Genomic DNA, 18,089 nt, shown 5'->3' with positions numbered 1-18,089 from the left:
TGAGGGTTAATATTCTCATCAAGGGGTAGTACTTTTGGTATTTCAAAGGCATGTTAACCTAGATGCACAAGAACAATGGACAAGGCTGGCTTAAAACCTTTTACTAAAGTTATTGACTTAGGGCATTGACTACCCACCATGGTCTGCCCAGTTAGTAATTAATAGTCAGTTCACCCTATCAGGTTACTTTCCCTAGACTCCTTTTCTTCCCCCTACACATATTTTAAGGAAAATTTGTAATGGAGCCCTTTGGGTTTGCATATCCCTAAATTATTAGCTAATAATATAGTGTTAGGGCTGCTATGAAAATTATGTCACTTAGTGTAAAAGCCAGAATGTACAGACACAGTGTAATAGGAAATACCTTTTAGCATTCACAGAGCACAAGTGCCTGGAGGGACATGGAATAAGATAGCTTTAGGTAAGAAAATACCCTTTATTTAGTCCTAGCCTTTTATATGAATGATTTTGTAATGCCTCATTAAAAATGTTGTCAGTTGCCCAGCCAGCATGGCTCAGTGGTTGAGCATTGACCTATGAACCAGGAGGTCAAGGTTTGATTCCTGGTCAGGACACATGCCCAGGTTTCAGGCTCGATCCCCAAGTAGGGGATATGCAGGAGGCAGATGATCAGTGTTTCTCTCTCATCATTGGCATTTCTATCTCTCTCTCCCTCTCCCTTCTTTTCTGAAATCAATAAAAATATATTTAAGAAAACAAAACAGCCCTAGCTGGCTTGGCTCAGTGGATAGAGCTTCGGCCTGCGGACTGAAAGGTCCTGGGTTCGATTGCGGTCAAGGGCACATGCCCAGGTTGCAGGCTCCACCCCCAGTAGGGGGGCGTGCAGGAGGCAGCCAATCAATGATTCTCTCTCATCATTGATGTTTCTCTCTCTCTTTCCCTCTCCCTTCCTCTCTGAAATCAATAAAAATATATTTAAAAAGAAAACAAAACAAAAAATGTTTTCAGTTAATTATTATTTCCTATACTGATGAGCATTGCTAGATAACATATGTAACAATTATTTTGGTCTTATTCATTTGTTTAAGACAAATGCAATGGTATAAAATATTAGTATAACCTGTGCATGTGTGTTCATTTATGAACTGGGATGATGTTATGAGTTTCTCCTTTCTTTCATAAATGAACTCAGACAAAACAAACTATGGCAAATGAGCTTTGCTAGATTTAAGGAGCTTTGTTTGCACAGAGTAAGAACTTGGTAAATATTTGTGGAGTGGGCTAGTTATTTACTATATTTTAGAAAGCCAACTAAATTTCTTATGTTAATTGTGCTGTTTCTTAATTATTTATAAATTATTAACCATTTCTTTCTGTGATTTCTGTAGAAAGGGGAATATAACAGGTTTTCTTTTTAGGTTGAAATGTACCAATACCCAAGTAATAAATTTACCTAACAGATATGTAAAAGTGGTTTGACTAGCTTCTTTTTAAACTCAACATTTCTTTATATCTTTACTCTTTCTTGTAATCTTATTTTCCATTTTCCTTCCCCCATTTATCTCAAAGATGAAACACAAAGTTGTGCATGTATTGTGGAATTTGGTTGGGGTTGCTATAGGAGAAACTGTTCTATTTATTTGTTTCCCCTTCTGCCATTTTGTTACGGGTTTTCTCTGTAGTTCATAATTTTCATTTTGCCAAAGTATATGGCTTAGAGTTGCCTGATACTTGTGTTTGTTGACAGTGACAACATCAGATTGCATTGAGCGTGTCCTCTTGCATTGCAGGAGCTATGCCTGTCCCCGACCAGCCTTCGTCAGCCTCAGAGAAAACCAGCTCCCTGAGTCCTGGCCTAACCACCTCCAACGGGGATGGCTCAGAAACAGAAACCACCTCTGCCATTCTTGCCTCGGTCAAAGAACAGGTAGAAACATTCCACTTATACTTATGGGAGTATTTAAATAAAAAGTTCTTTCCTGTTGAATAATGATCATTGGAAAAATATTCATGATTTACTAGTGGATTGTTGGCATTCATTATCAAATTAATATAAATATATGATTACAGTTGTTTTTGACTCCATGTTTTTTTTTCATAATTCAGGCAGATATTCTTGAAATAATAGCCCATAGGGCAAATACAACTTTACAGTCATACTTACATATTGATGAAGTTTTGGCAGATTTGGTGACGGACCTAACTTTTAATACTATTAAATGCACTAAGTCAAATAATTCGTCTTTAGAAAATATAAAGTGTAATAAACTGTCAAAATGTATCCACAGGGCTGAAAAATTAGCATGTGTGATAACAGGTGAATGTAATGTTGGGTCAATGCAAATTTGCCTTCTCAGTGTTTCTGAGAGGATGGGTCTGGAAGAACACAAGAATTTCCCCTTTAAAACTAATTGACATTTTGATTGTTTCTTCTTTCAGCATTACTTTGCCATAAAAATGAATAAATAAATAAAATTTGAAGGCTTAGATCTAAGCAAATTATTTCTTAAAAGTCTTGTTCCTTGTAAATAAGAGGTAGTAACTAATTAAAGAAAGCTGGAAAGTCAGCATTTTTAATCACTTCTTTTAGCATGTGCTAGAATATAAGTGAGAATTGTTATTAACAAAGCATCCTGTGATTGGGTTATGTGATTTTTGGATGTTGAATTAACAACCACAGTGGGTGAGAGTGACATAACTTATCTAATTTCAAGAACATCTCAACCAAGCAATAGTCTAAATGGGGCAATAAAGGATCGTTACTCTACTCAAAAAGGGACTCTAGTTTTTTGTTTGTTTGTTTATTTTTTATAAGTAGGGACTAATTTAGGTAAAAGTAGGAAACCACCTTTATGCTCAAGCTATCAATAAGGAAATTGAAGGAAGAGCCATTGACAGGCCCTGGCCGGTTGTTCAGTGGTTAGAGCATAGGCCTATGAACTGATGGGTCTTGGGTTTGATTCCCAGTCAAGAACACATACTTTGGTTACAGGTTCAATTCCCGGCCCTGGTCAGGGCTCGTGCAGAAGCCAGCCAATTGCAGAAGCCAACCAACTGATGTGTCTCTTTCACATTGATGTCTCTCTCTCTCCGTCTCTACTCCTCCTTTCCATTCTCTCTACAAATCAGTGGGAAATGACGATTTAAAAAAATTAAGAAAAAAAAAACCAAAGTGTTCCACCAGATCTGGAGGTGTGCAGCTAAGTAGGTACACAAAAGAAAGTTAAATAGCTTGGTTGAATAATATAGTTTGTAAAAATAGTCAGTAAGCAGGAGATAAATTTGAGGCCTAGGCAATTGAGGCCTAAAACAATTGCCTGATTAGTTTACTTTCAAGTGCCAACCTGGGAGAGTTTTCTGATTATTTTTAAGGAACAATGGAAAAGGTGAGCACAGGTTCATGCCACTCGTCTCCATACACAGGGTACTGTTTGTAATGGTTGGATTATGCCACGCTTTCTTATTTTGGTATGATTTGGAAGCCCTGCTAGGCCAGTAAATTCAGAGTAGTGACAAAATATAAAACATAATACATAACTTTAACAAGAAAACTCCCAGACCTGTCTGATGACAACTATAACATTTTGTCAAAGGACATAAAGGGATTCAGAATAAATGAAAAGTCATGCCACAATCCTGTGTAGGAAAGCTTGATATCATAACCACATTACCCACTCCCAAATGGCATATAACGTTTAGACAGTTCTGATTAGGAAGCTGTGGCTGATGGTTCATTTCTTTGGCAAACTGGATCAGACTATATTAAAAATTACATGGGAAGTATAAATATATGAGGCCAAGGAAATTTTTTATAAGAGAGATTTTCACTTTACCAAATATGTTCATCACAGTAGTGTCCACCTGCCCACAGATAGAGAGAATGATTTCTAGAAGATATAGCTGCGGGTTCAGAACAGGTTCAAACATGTATTCGAGTTATATGTATTTGAAGTATTTTTGTTTTAGCACAAAGCAGTGGTTTAGATGGCATTAACATAATTGGCTAACCATCTGGAAGAAAATTAAAGAACATAACTCAAAACATATACAGAAATAAATCTCAAAAATAAGCAATGTAACTGTATAAAATAAACTATAAACACATTAGAAGAAACATTGGGAAAAAAGTTTATAAATTACAGATGGAGCCAACTTTTAAGTATGAAAGGAAATTCAGAAACCACACATGAATGATTGGTGCAAGTTGGCAAAGTGAATACCAAAAATAATAACAAGCAAAAACTCAACATAAAATGTAGAAAAATGGGCCAACAGAATATACGTGCCACAAATATATGCAAAGTATTGATATCATTAAAATAATAAGATTTCTGGTATTGATTAAAGACAAGTGAAAGAACAGAAAACTAGGCAAAAAAAATATGAACAGACAATTCACAGAGGTAAAATGCAAGTAACCAATGAATATTTCTCACCATAATGTGCTAATCAGGGACATAAATTTCAAAATAATATTATTTTCTTTAATCTACCAAATAATAAACATCTAAGTGTAGTATATATTGTAAGCGAGCCAAGGGTTAAGGTTTGAGGAAATTCACGTTCTTTTTAATTCAAAATGGGGATGTGCATTGTTGTTATATTTCTGAAAATGATATTTTCCTATGAATTAGTATTTGAAATGTTCAATAGCCTTTGATTAGCCTAGCTTAGACTGATGTTTTATAAAACTGAGTGAACTAGAACATAAGATTTTTATGCATATGAGAATTTACTGTAAAATTAGTTGCAATAGAAAAAAAACATAAAATTATACTGATTGATGAAGAGTTGAAAATATGATATATGTCTTTTATGTAAAATACTTCATATGAAAGATAGCAAACATATATTCTGAGCTGACTGCCATGTAATAGGTTACATAGTTGATTTGCTCATTCATTAAACATGCAGAGCAACTTATATAAGCAAAGCACAATAAAGGGTAATAAAGGAAAAGTATATGTAAAGAAAACTATCTGATAGAGGTCATTGGAATAAGTTGTTAATGAGACTAAGTACACAAGTTCTTAGGCAGGTTAACTGCATAGAAATAAATTCTAGTTTATCACTATATAATGAAACTTAAGTCATGCAAACCCCAGGTCATGAAATGCATCCCACATAGCATTATATGGCATGACTAAGATATTTGTAACTTAAACCTTAGTATCTTTGCACTCAGCAGCTATGGATTGCTCAATGAAGAGCTGTTCATTGATTTTTTTCCTTTGTTCTAATTTCCTGTTTTGATTGCTTTTTAACTGGTAAATTTTACACTTTTATATCAACATAAATAGAACCATGAATTCTGTTACACCCTGTGGGTAATTTCCTGTGTTTCAGACCATTTCATTTCTGACTGTTCCCAAGTCTTTCCTCGTATAGGGATTTAAGAGAGAGATAACTGGTCCCCATTTCCTGTCCTGTAAGTGAATGTCTTCCACCAGAAGAGGAGGAGAGGACAGAAGTGGGGTGTGTGATATCCCGGTCATATTATTTGAATAAATAACTGACAAAGGTGATTGATACCATTTATCACAGATGTGGAGGCTAATGAGTAAGACAAGTTGAGGGATTTATTTTTAAGGATGGGAAATATTCCTATGATGATGGCAATGACCAAGAAGATATTAATGATGCTTGGGGAAGGTGGAAGAGTTTGATAATTTCAGGAGAAAACTCACTGAGTAGGTGAGCGTGAACAGGATCCAGTACAACAGTGGAGGGAATAGCGATAATTCATTTGTGAGAGCAGGAGAGAGGCCACGGATGTGGTTGCAGGTAGGCGGATGGCTTGTAGTCTGTGTAGTGTTGGTCTGAGCCAAGGTGAAGAGGCAGAGGCCGTGAAGATGAAGGATGCAAGAGAGTGGTTATTACGATGGATCTTGGAATGACAGTGATTGTAAGGGGATAAAGACAGAAAAATGGATAGGGGTGGTGGATTCACAAAGTGAATTCATACACATGGTGATAGCTTGAGAACCTTGGGCTTGAAATCAAGAATTTAAAAACAATTATAATTAATGTCAAGACCTAGATATGCCTCTGGGAAACGAGATCAAAGAAAATCTTAGCAAATCGGATCCAGCAGTACATCAGAAAGATCATACACCATGACCAAGTAGGATTTATCCCAGGGATGCAAGGATGGTACAATATCCGCAAATCAATAAACGTGATACATCACATAAACAAATTGAAAGAAAAAAACCACATGGTCATATCAATTGATGCAGAAAAAGCATTTGACAAAATTCAACACCCACTTTTGATAAAAACTCTCAGTAAGGCGGGAGTAGAAGGATCATACCTCAACATAATAAAAGCCATATATGACAGGCCCACAGCCAACATCATACTCAATGGACAAAAACTAACACCATTTCCCCTAAGAACAGGAACAAGACAGGAATGCCCCCTCTCACCACTCCTGTTCAACATAGTACTGGAAGTGTTAGCCATTGCAATTAGGCAAGAAGAAGAAATAAAAGGCATCCAAATTGGAAAAGAGGAAGTAAAACTGTCCTTATTTGCAGACGACATGATATTATACATACAAAACCCTAGAGACTCCATCAAAAAGCTACTAGACTTAATACATGAATTTGGCAATGTAGCAGGATACAAAATTAACCCCAAGAAATCTGAGGCATTTCTATACACCAATAGTGAACTTTCAGAAAGAGAGATTATAAAAACAATCCCGTTTACCATCGCACCAAAAAAATTAAGCTACCTAGGAATAAACTTAACTAAAGAGGTAAAAGACCTCTACTCAGAAAACTACAGGACGTTGAAAAAAGATATAGAGGAAGACATAAACAGATGGAAGAACATACCGTATTCATGGATTGGTAGAATCAACATCATTAAAATGTCCATACTACCCAAAGCAATCTATAAATTCAACGCACTTCCCATTAAAATACCAACGGCATACTTCATAGATCTAGAACGAACTCTCCAAAAATTCATCTGGAATAAAAAAGACCCCGAATAGCGGCAGCAGTATGTATTACAAAGCCACTGTTCTCAAAACTGCCTGGTACTGGCACAAGAATAGGCATATAGATCAATGGAATAGAATAGAGAACCCAGAAATCGGCCCGAACCAATATGCTCAATTAATATTTGACAAAGGAGGCAAGAACATATAATGGAGCCAAGATAGTCTCTTCAATAAATGGTGTTGGGAAAATTGGACAGATATATGCAAGAAAATGAAACTAGACCACCAACTACACCATACACAAAAATAAACTCAAAATGGATAAAGGACTTAAATGTACAACAGGAAACCATAAAAATTCTAGAAGAATTCAGCGGCAACAAAATCTCAGACATATGCCGAAGCAATTTCTTCACTGATACAGCTCCTAGGACACTTGAAACTAAAGAGAAAATGAACAAATGGGACTACATCAAAATAAAAAGCTTCTGCACAGCAAAAGAAACCATCAACAAAACAACAAGAAAACCCACTGTGTGGGAAAACATATTTGCCAATGTCATATCTGATAAGGGCCTAATCTCCAAAATTTATAGGGAACTCATACAACTTAACAAAAGGAAGATAAACAATCCAATCAAAAAATGGGCAAAGGACCTAAATAGATACCTTTCAAAAGAGGACATTCAGAAAGCCAAGAGACATATGAAAACATGCTCAAAGTCACTAATCATCTGAGAGATGCAAATCAAAACAACAATGATGCCGAAACCGGTTTGGCTCAGTGGATAGAGCGTCGGCCTGCGGACTGAAAGGTCCCAGGTTCGATTCCGGTCAAGGGCATGTACCTGGGTTGCGTGCATATCCCCAGTAGGAGATGTGCAGGAGGCAGCTGATCGATGATTCTCTCTCATCGATGTTTCTAACTCTCTATCTCTCTCCCTTCCTCTCTGTAAAAAATCAATAAAATATATTAAAACAAAACAAAACAAAACAACAATGAGGTACCATCTCACACCTGTCAGACTGGCTATCATCAACAAATCAACAAACGACAAGTGCTGGAGAGGATGTGGAGAAAAAGAACACTTGTGCACTGCTGGTGGGAATGCAGACTGGTGCAGCCACTATGGAAGACAGTATGGAGTTTCCTCAAAAACCTGAAAATGGAACTCCCATTTGACCCTGTGATCCCACTTCTAGGAATATATCCCAAGAAACCAGAAACACCAATCAGAAAGGATATATGCACCCCTATGTTCATAGCAGCACAATTCACCATAGCTAAGATCTGGAAACAGCCTACGTGCCCATCAGTAGATGAATGGATTAGAAAACTGTGGTACATCTACACGATGGAATACTATGCTGCTCTAAAAAGGAAGGAACTCTTACCATTTGCAACGTCATGGATGGAACTGGAGAGCATTATGCTAAGTGAAATAAGCCAGTCAATGAAGGAAAAATACCACATGATCTCACTCATTCATGATAATAGAGACCATTATAAACTTTTGAACAATAATAGATACAGAGGCAGAGCTGCCTCAAACAGATTGTCAAACTGCAGCAGGAAGGCCGGGGAGGGTTGGGGGGCGGGAGGTAGGGGGGCAAGAGATCAACCAAAGGACTTGTATGCATGCATATAAGCATAACCAATGGACATAAGACACTGGGGGATAGGGGAGGCTAGGGGACTGTCTAGGGCGGGGGGAAAAAATGGACACATATGTAATACCCTTTGTAATACTTTAAGCAATAAAAAAACAAAAAAAACAAAAAAAAACAAGAAATGAGAGAGAAAGCTTTTTGTGGACTATGTGCAAGCCCGTGTGAGAATAATGACAAAGCAGTGGTGATGAGAGAGAGTGAGCTGAGCCTGAATCATCCATCAGTGGAGAGACCCGAGGTGGCCTCATGACCCTGAGAAGTACAGACACATCTGCTCATGATTGGCCCGAGCACAGCCACCCTGGTCTTCATTTGTGTGTTTACACTCTTTAAAAATTTGTTAATAATGTTGGACAAGACTTTGCATTAATGCATGCTATGTAGGTCTTTGTATTTTATCTTAAATCAGTGGTTCTCAACCTGTGGGTCGCGACCCCTTTGGCGGTCGAGTGACCCTTTCACAGGGGTCGCCTAAGACCATCCTGCATATCAGATATTTACATTACGATTCATACCAGTAGCAACATTACAGTGATGAAGTAGCAATGAAAATAATTTTATGGTTGGGTCACAACATGAGGAAAAGTATTTAAAGGGCCAGAAGGTTGAGAACCACTGCCTTAAATAAATGTTTACTGTATTCTTAAGAAAAAAACACATGACTTTCTGAAAAATATACTTGTTTCATAATAATATTTCTTTCCCTTCAGTTGATCAATGTTTCATCTGATCATCAATGCTTCCAAAGTTAGCATCGAAGGGGTCTTCATACATAAGTTAAAAAAATCCTGGGGCATTTTTTAAATCTTTAGAGTTCCTCTAGTTCATTGACCTTGGTAAATTATTATGGCTTGGCAAATGTTTGTAATAATTCTACTAGCCAGGTATATTCATGAATAGATTGCATAGCAAATGTCTGGGTATATACCAGTATATGCAAATGTGTCTATTCATTGCATTCAATTGTGTTAGTCAGGTGTCTACTTACTGTACGCCTGGAACTATGCTTCCTCTGGGTGATACATGGATTTAGAGTTTACCTTAAAGTAGTTATCAATGGAGTTAAAACTAAATACATAAAAGAGCCATAAACTCTTTAAAATCTGTACATAAAAGATTAAGAAAACTCTCTAGTCCTTAAATGATCAAACTGCAAATAATTTATGGTGATAAAAACATTCTTTAAAATTGACAGCATTTATAACCACAGACACACTATTTCTATAGTAATTTCTCTTGCTGTTTAAATTCCACACAGATTGTAAATCATAGTCTTGATTTTAGAGGAACTTTTCAGTACCATTATTTAGGATTTTGGTAATTGCTAGGTGGTAAAGCAGAAGTCCTCCTGCTTTTAATCATTTTTATTACTGTATTTGCTACAGGAAAGCAAGGGTAAAGGCCTTGCTGAGCTTTCACTATCGGCAAAACTGTTGTACAGAGCACTTTACATAGGCTGTGTCATATGAATGAAGGTAGTAAGCATTTAAATAGATGCCTCATTAAAAATCTAATGAAATCTTGATCTTTTACATGGATTCATGTGATGCTAGCATGCCTTTGTTTTTATTTAGCTTCTACACTTATAATTGTGAAAACACATTAGCTCTGTATAACAAGAATATTATTGGAAAGGAACACGTTATAAACTGCTTCCTTGATTAGTATTCTTCCAGTGCCACATATCACTGCAAGATCTTTCAGCATTATTAGTGTTACCATAATGTGCAGCAATAGTTTCTGATAATGAAATGTGGAAAATGACCTATAACTATTAATCAAATTTCAGAGTATATTTTGGAAAGCATCTTATAAAAGTAATGGCAAAATTATCATCCATGAAAAAAAGGAAATTAAAACACCTTTAAGAAAGGTCAAGAAGATAGAGACGGATTATGAGCAAAGACTAGTGAACTTTATATTCATTTAGTCAGAGAAGAAAAGAATTATACATATCACACACACACACACACACAATGCCACAGTTGAACTTTCTTTGTATATCAAAATTATAATGAGAATTACTTAATTGATGATCTTTCACCTTGTTTCAAGTCACATGCCCATTGAAATATTTAAGAAAAACATAATTTTCCTGAATTTTTATTATAGAACATAGACTACATTAGGATCATTGTTGGTTTCAAGATGGATTGAGATAGGAAGGCACAAGGTAGAACTCAGCCAGAAGCTGTGGAACTGGGTCCTAGTTAATGGTATAGCTCATATCAAGGAAGGGGCAGAGCCCAGAGTCAGAAAATATCAGAAAGCCTTGTGAATATCCTACGCACAGAATGGCAGGCAGGGGTAGACTGACCACATTGGGTGTTCATACTTCCAGCAGGGCAAAGAAAGACCAGGGCTTATGTCGAATTCTGGAGTTCAGAGTAGGAAGGAAAGACTGATGAGACTTACTAGGCTTGATGTGAGTCTGTTTCTTTATGGATCTTTTTCATCACAAAAATAATGGTAGGGACTAGAGATCAAGGAAAAACAAGGATCATAAACCACTTGTGTAAGAATTAATTTAAGAGTTCAGTCATGAGTGAATAATTCGGGAGTGGATAATCTTTTTTCTCAGCCCCCACTGCCATGCTCCCTTATGTGTATTCTATTCTTGCTGGTTAAGTTATTTTGACTTTTCTCCTAAAACATAATTTTTCCCTTAAAATTTTAGTTTGTAACTCAAGACACATATGCTTTAATCTATCTTTATAATCAGCTCAAATTCTCTTCTAAGTATTAATTTATTTCCTGTCTGCTCTTTCCCCTTTGAAGGTATTTTTTCTAGAGGCTATGATGAAGGAAATATAAATGGACTAAGCTTTCATATGCTAAATTAGGAGATAAGCTTTTAGTATGTGTGGCTTGTAACATGACATTATGGTGCATTTCTAATGCTTCTTTCACATTTATCATTAGAATTATTTGTTAGATATTTCTGTGTGAAATCACATTATTTTAAATGTGATATTTTAATATTTTAATGAATTTCCCATTATAAAATAATTCATGCACATTGTAGAAAAGTTTAAAAACTCAGGGAGGAATGAAGTTGAAAAGTTTATTTAGAATATTACTGCAACTAGAGGTTGTTGCAAAGATTTAGGGAGATTTCTTTCCAAGATTTATACAACTATATAATTATTTGTACAATGTTATATTTTGCTTTATAAATATTTATACTTGATATAGTTAACATTATATTAAGAGTAGTTTTTCATATCATTAAATATTATTTGTAAACATTTTCCTAATGGCTGTGAACTGTGATTCACTGTGAATTACTTAATATTACAATGTTATTTAACTTTTCCATCTTTGTTGATCACTTAGGTTGATTCAGTTTTCACAAAATGAGAAAAAAAAGACATGTCATGCTTCCTGGTACATAAATCATTGGGTCTACTTTGACAAGAGCTGCCTGGGGCAAAGTTTTGAGAAAGAGTTTTAAAGACCCTTACAAACTCACTGGGAAAATATCTACTACTTAATTACTGGGAACCACAGGCAGGACCTATGAAACAGGAGATCCTGGGTATAACAGTCAGTGCCCTACATAGGGTTTACAAAGTAGGAAATTAACAGACAGAATATTCTAAAAGGAGTAAATGGGGAAAACATGTTCAATATTCAGAGAAACTAAACCAAGTATCTTAGGAATTATCATAGAAGAAGAAATGATGTTAAATAGTATCTCAGAATAGCAAAAACATTTTTAAAGCATACATATTAAATTTATTTACAATTTATATTCTTTTCAAAATACATTATGAATATCTATAAAATAGAAAATATGGGTAACATTTTCTATTTATGATCAAGAGGTTGATAATTTAAAAAAATATATTCAGTTTTCCTACCTAAAGCCATGTAGTAAATTGTTGTACAATTGAAATGAAAAGTTAGATGGTTTTACTCTGAATCCAGTGCTCTTTTTATTATGCTACATTGTCTCATAATCTATAGTAATAAAAGCATAATATGCTAATTAGACCAGACGTCCTTCGGAGCATCCTTCTGGATGACCTTCTGGACGCTGGGGCTGCAAGGGAAGCCCGGGTTCTGGGTGCCAGAGGGAAGCTGGTGCCGGCAGCCGGGGGAAGGAAGGCCTACTCTTGCACGAATGTTGTGCATTGGGCCTCTAGTTTAGATATAAAATGGTTTATGATACATTTACTGTCTTATCCTTTTATAAGAGAAAAATTTCTCTATAACCAAGGTTTTGCTGATTTCAAGTTTAATGGTTCCCCTGCCTGCCTAGGTCTTATTTAACTAAGAAAAGGAAGGTGTGTAATTTTACACCAATTTGATCTGCCTTATATTTTTGGAGTCTGAAGGAATTGTTAATGGCAGTCCAAACAAAATGAATTCAAGGAACTTAGATACCTCATTGTGAATGTCTGCAGAGAAGATATGGGAGGAAGGGAGTTCTGTAGGTTGAACCACAGCATTGCTTTTCTCCAACATTCCTGTTTCTGAGAGGCAGTGGTTTAGATGGAAGTTATCTTTAGCCTACATCAGGAGCACAGGTAAACAAGCCCCAGGCAGCCCATCGATCATGTTCACGTTGCTATCACTCAGCTGCCATCATTAAAGGAATGTGCAGATCCATACCATGGGCTCTAAAGGAGCTAGCTATACGGTCCGCTTCCATAGAAGAGTGAAGACCAGCACCCTCCTTTTTGACTAATGACAAGTCCTGACTTTCACATTCTACTCAAGGCCTCTGGAAGCAGCTGGACCCCTTGCCTTAGGAGAACAGACACAGTATGAGTAAGACCAAAACTAACAAATATAACTTTTGACATGTAATCTTCAGCATTTAAAGTAGCCAATACTAAATAGATCCACTCACCAAGTCCATATATATTTACCTGGGGATGCCTCCCGAAGCTTACATGTCCTGGAAGGTCTGCGGGATGAGGAAGTTATGTACATAATTAAAACTTAGAATTACAAAATAGTTCATCCGAGATGATTCCCTCGTTGTTTTAGGCAAGTACAAGCAATCCCATGCACATTTTGAGATTGCCATCTCTTCTGCTCTGGGAAGTAGAATTCTGAGATATCAGTTCAAGGTGTTTAAGTCTGAGTTGATTTGTAGTTTTTGAAGTACAGTTGTAGCCCTGTTGGCCTGTACCCACACCCATGCCTGAACAGAGGAGAAGCCTCCATGAAAACAAAACATCTGCTTTGTATCCAATCCACCTATTAGCTAACTCAGACACTTTTCATAAATAGTACCATGTACTCCATTACTTGTCAGGGACCTGAAATTGCCTGCTATAGACCTCCTGTCAAAGGCCAGCGGCAATTTATTCTTTTTTTTCTTTTCTGTGTTCTTATATTTAAAGTTTCTTTTTTTAAATGTTTTTATTTGTTTATTTATTTTTAATTTAAATTACTTATTGTTTAAAGTATTATATAAGTCTCCCCCCCCATTGACTTCTCCCCAGCCACCCCCATCCCCTAGCACATGCCCTTCCTCCCCTCTCCCCCGCCCCATCTGTGTCCATTGGTTATGCTCATATGCATGCATACAAGTCCTTTGATTGATCTCTTACCTCCTCACCCCCCACCTTCCCTCATAGGTTGGACAGTCTGTTCTATGCTTCTATAACTGGTTTTATCTTTGTTCATCAGTTTATGTTGTTCATTATTTTCCACAAATGAGTAAGATCATGTGATATTCTTTCTCTGACTGGCTTATTTTTCTTAGCATAATGCTCTCCAGTTCCATCCATGCTGTTGCAAATGGTAAGAATTCCTTTTTTTTTACAGCATCGTAGTATTCCATTGTATAGACATACCACAGTTTTCTAATCCACTCATCTGCTGATGGGTACTTAGGGTGTTTCCAAATCTTAGCTATTGTAAATTGTGCTGCTATGAACATAGGTGTGCATATATCTTTTCTGATTGGTGTTTCTGTTTTCTTGGGATATATTACTATTAATAATCTAGAGTGTAATATCTGTATTTTGGGAATTCTGTTTATATCAGGAACAAGTTTTCAAACCTCTACTGAAACATCTTCCAACAACTCAACTTTAATAATGATGTAGTTATATGATGACTCAACTTTTATGGGGACACGAGATAAGAAATGACCAGACTGGGAACTTTTCTGGATTGTATGGAAACCTGATACTGAAAACCTTTCCCTCACTGTTGTGACTTGATTTAATAGAAATGAAATGTTTTAGTGCTAGGTATATAACACTGCTGTTAATATTAATAATAATTAACAACTACAGCATTTTCTGAAAAACACTTGATTTTATTGAATTATTTATGGAGTAGGGTTATGGCCAAGGGAGCCTCCTAACATTTGGTTGCCAGCCTCCAGAGCAGCTCCAGACACAAAAAATATTTCCATATATTTGTATTGAGGGTATGAGTTTATAAGTTAATTTAGTGTGTTTTCCTATTTTATTTTAGCTCAAAAGTAAATGTCTTGCTAAACTGTGATAAAAATCCTTGGCTTAGTTATGTGGAACAAGGGTCTTGTCTCCACTGTTATATTGATTATGTTCGTTTGCCCTTTTTAAATAGTTGTATTGGATCTCTGTCTAACCCTGTGAGCTACCTTCACATGGTTCAGAATTAGCCCATTTACATTGATGAATCCCAGGTCCCTGGAACTATAATTTCCTCTGTAAACAACCTGAATCGAAACTCATTTAATTGGTTGGAATGAGATATTTTCAGCTTAAAATTAGGTACATTAACTTAAACCTATTCTTCATTAATAAAATATATAGGAGATAGTCTTTGTCCTCAAACTAGACTGCATGCCTTATTTCAGCAAAAGGGAAAAAAATAAACAATTATCATGTTATCACATGAATCATCAACTTCACATAAAACACACGAATACCCAGTTCTTTTTGTTTATATGCAATTATGCCAAATATTTGTTGATTATATTTTTTAATAATTTTAAACTACCCTTTGAAAGCATACTGTTTCCCCAAGTATTGAGCGATCCAACTATTTGCTTATTATATGCTTATTTTGTATTTCCCTTGTATTGGGGATTTTTTTTTCTTATTTTTACTTTATATATATTTGTGAGTGCAGACACAGCACCATCTGTATTCCTGGCTGACACCAGCACCAACTTGCTAGCATTTCCAGTGAGCCATCTTCAGTTGAGCCTCTGGTCAAGTGGCCACAACTGATGTCATTTGGAGGAAAGGCAATCTGTTCTCACTGTTATTTGTACACTGATGACAAAAATAAACAGTTTTTATAGTTGTAAGCAATAAGTTTTGAGGTAATTTGCTGTTTAGAAGTTGATAACTGATTTACTCATTTTTCCTTATTTATAGAAGTCAGTTGGTCCTAGCCAGTTTGGCTCAGTAGATAGAGCATCAGTCTGTAGACTAATGGGTCCTGGGTTTGATTCCAGTCAAGGGCACATACCTCGGTTTCAGGCTTGATCCCCAGGCCTGGTTAGGCATGTGCGGGAGGCAGTAAATCAATGTGTCTCTCTCACATCGATGTTTCTCTCTGTTTCTTCCCCTGTCTTCTGCTCTCTCTTAAAAAATAAAAAAATTTTTAAAAAAAGCAATGGAGAAAATATCCTCAGGTGAGGATTAACCAAAACAAAAAAATAAAAGTCTGTTGTATTAGACCATCCCTATAGTTTTCTGTACTACTAAGTCTCATCATTCTACACATCCTGAGGTAACTTTCAAAGCCAGCTTATTGAAGTAGAACTCACATATTATACAGTTCATCCCATTCAATGGTTTCCAGTATATTCACAGAATTGTGCATCCATCACCATGATCTAATTTTGAAAACCTTTATCCTCTCAAAGACAAACTCTGTGCCCATTAACAGTCTCTTCCCATTCTCCTCAAACCCCACAGCCCTAGGAAACAACTAATATATTTTGTGTTTCTATAGATTTTCATTAGGCAGCCATTATATATCAATTAAATTTTAAATATATTTGTGAATGGCCCTTTTCACTTATCATACATAATGCCACAGGGTTCATCCATGTGGTAGTAGGCATCATCAGCACATTCCTTTTTATTTCCAAATAATATGCCATTATATTGCTATATCTCCTTTCATTTACCCATTCATCTCTTGATGGCCTTTTGGGTTTTTTCTACTTTGGGGTTATTGGGAATAATGTCATCATGAATAATTGTGTACAAGTTTTTGTGTGGACATATGTTTTATTTCCCTTTGATAGAGACCTAGCAGTAGAAATGCTAGGTCATGTGACCATTATGGGCTTCACATTTTGAGGAACTGCCAAACTATTTTGCAAACATGCTGCACCTATGAGAGTTCCAGTTTCTTCACATTTTTGCCAATACTTGTTGTCTGTCTCTTTTCTTATAGCCATCATAGTGAGCTGAGGTAATTTTTTGAAATGGACTGCTAAACCAGAGCCAAAGGAAACATGCCAAAAATCCTATGGCAAATTAATATTTTTTAAAAAATTTAAACATTACATTAAAAGTCTCTATCAGTATATTTACATTGCAGACAAAATAAGCTCCCTAATGTGAGTTATTATAAACCTCAGTATTCTTGGTTCAGCCTACCCATGCCTCTGAAGAGTCTAGAAGACAAATTATACAGGGCGGGGCAGAAATAGGTTTATAGTTGTTTGTATGGAAAATAAAACAATACTTAATAAGTGATAATATAAGAAAAAACTATCCTATACTCACAACTGTAAACCTACTTTTGCCCCACCCTATGTAAGTTTCAGATGGAATAACCAATGATATTTGGTGTGCAAATTATGATGGTAAGGTGGGATGGATGGGTAGGATGGGAAGGAAAGCTAGAGAAGATGTCTCCAAATATTCATGATGGAAAAGGAGTAAACTTCTATTGGTCAGCTGATAGACAACTGAGAAGGGAATTAGGTAGGATAAAGGAGCAAACTTAGGGAGAGACAGATTTCAGATTTGTGTTAGGAAGATTCTTAGTTGCAAACTGAGGCAGCTTCAAGCAGAAATGAAATAATTGAAAGACTTAGATAAGTAACAAAATAATTTGGAATGCCCAAATAGTCAGGCTTGGGGTTCATATTGCTAAGGGCGGTGGCCAGTTTATTGGCAGTCCACTTTGGGGGTGGGTTCAAAAGGTGGATATTTTCTTTTTTTTATAATATATTTTTATTGATTTTTAGAAAGGAAGGGAGAGGGATAGAGATAGAAACATCAATGATGAGAGAGAATCATTGATAGACTGCCTCCTGCACGCCCCCTACTGGGGATCAAGCCCACAACCCAGGCATGTGCCCTTGCTGGAATCAAACCGGAACCAAACCGGCCAGGGCAAAAGGTGGAAATTTTCAAAAGTGAAATAAATGTGCTCAAAGATGCTGGCAAGTGACAAATTTAGCAAAGTACCAAAAAGCATAGCTGGTTACTGCTTTCTCTTCAGGAAATCCACTAACAATCAGTGATCAATAGCAGGCTTTTAACCAGGGGGTGGTGGCACATGAAATGTGCAATGGCTA

The 18,089-nt window shown here is 36.3% G+C and overlaps 1 protein-coding gene across 2 annotated transcripts in view; it reads left to right on the top strand.

The window, feature by feature from the left end:
* Nucleotides 1-18,089, top strand: part of CTNND2 (catenin delta 2) — a 795,027-nt gene that overhangs the window by 143,612 nt on the left and 633,326 nt on the right. For both annotated transcript variants that reach the window (XM_036310692.1, XM_036310691.1), the window contains exon 2: nt 1,752-1,888. In XM_036310692.1, coding sequence (XP_036166585.1) covers nt 1,752-1,888 — 137 coding nt within the window. The remainder of the gene's footprint in view (nt 1-1,751; nt 1,889-18,089) is intronic.

The sequence above is a fragment of the Myotis myotis genome, unplaced genomic scaffold, assembly GCF_014108235.1.
Source record: "Myotis myotis isolate mMyoMyo1 unplaced genomic scaffold, mMyoMyo1.p scaffold_m19_p_5, whole genome shotgun sequence".
Taxonomy (NCBI): Eukaryota; Metazoa; Chordata; class Mammalia; order Chiroptera; family Vespertilionidae; genus Myotis; species Myotis myotis.
Note: the sequence above shows the minus strand (reverse complement) of the source record. Positions and strands in the feature narration are given on the sequence as shown.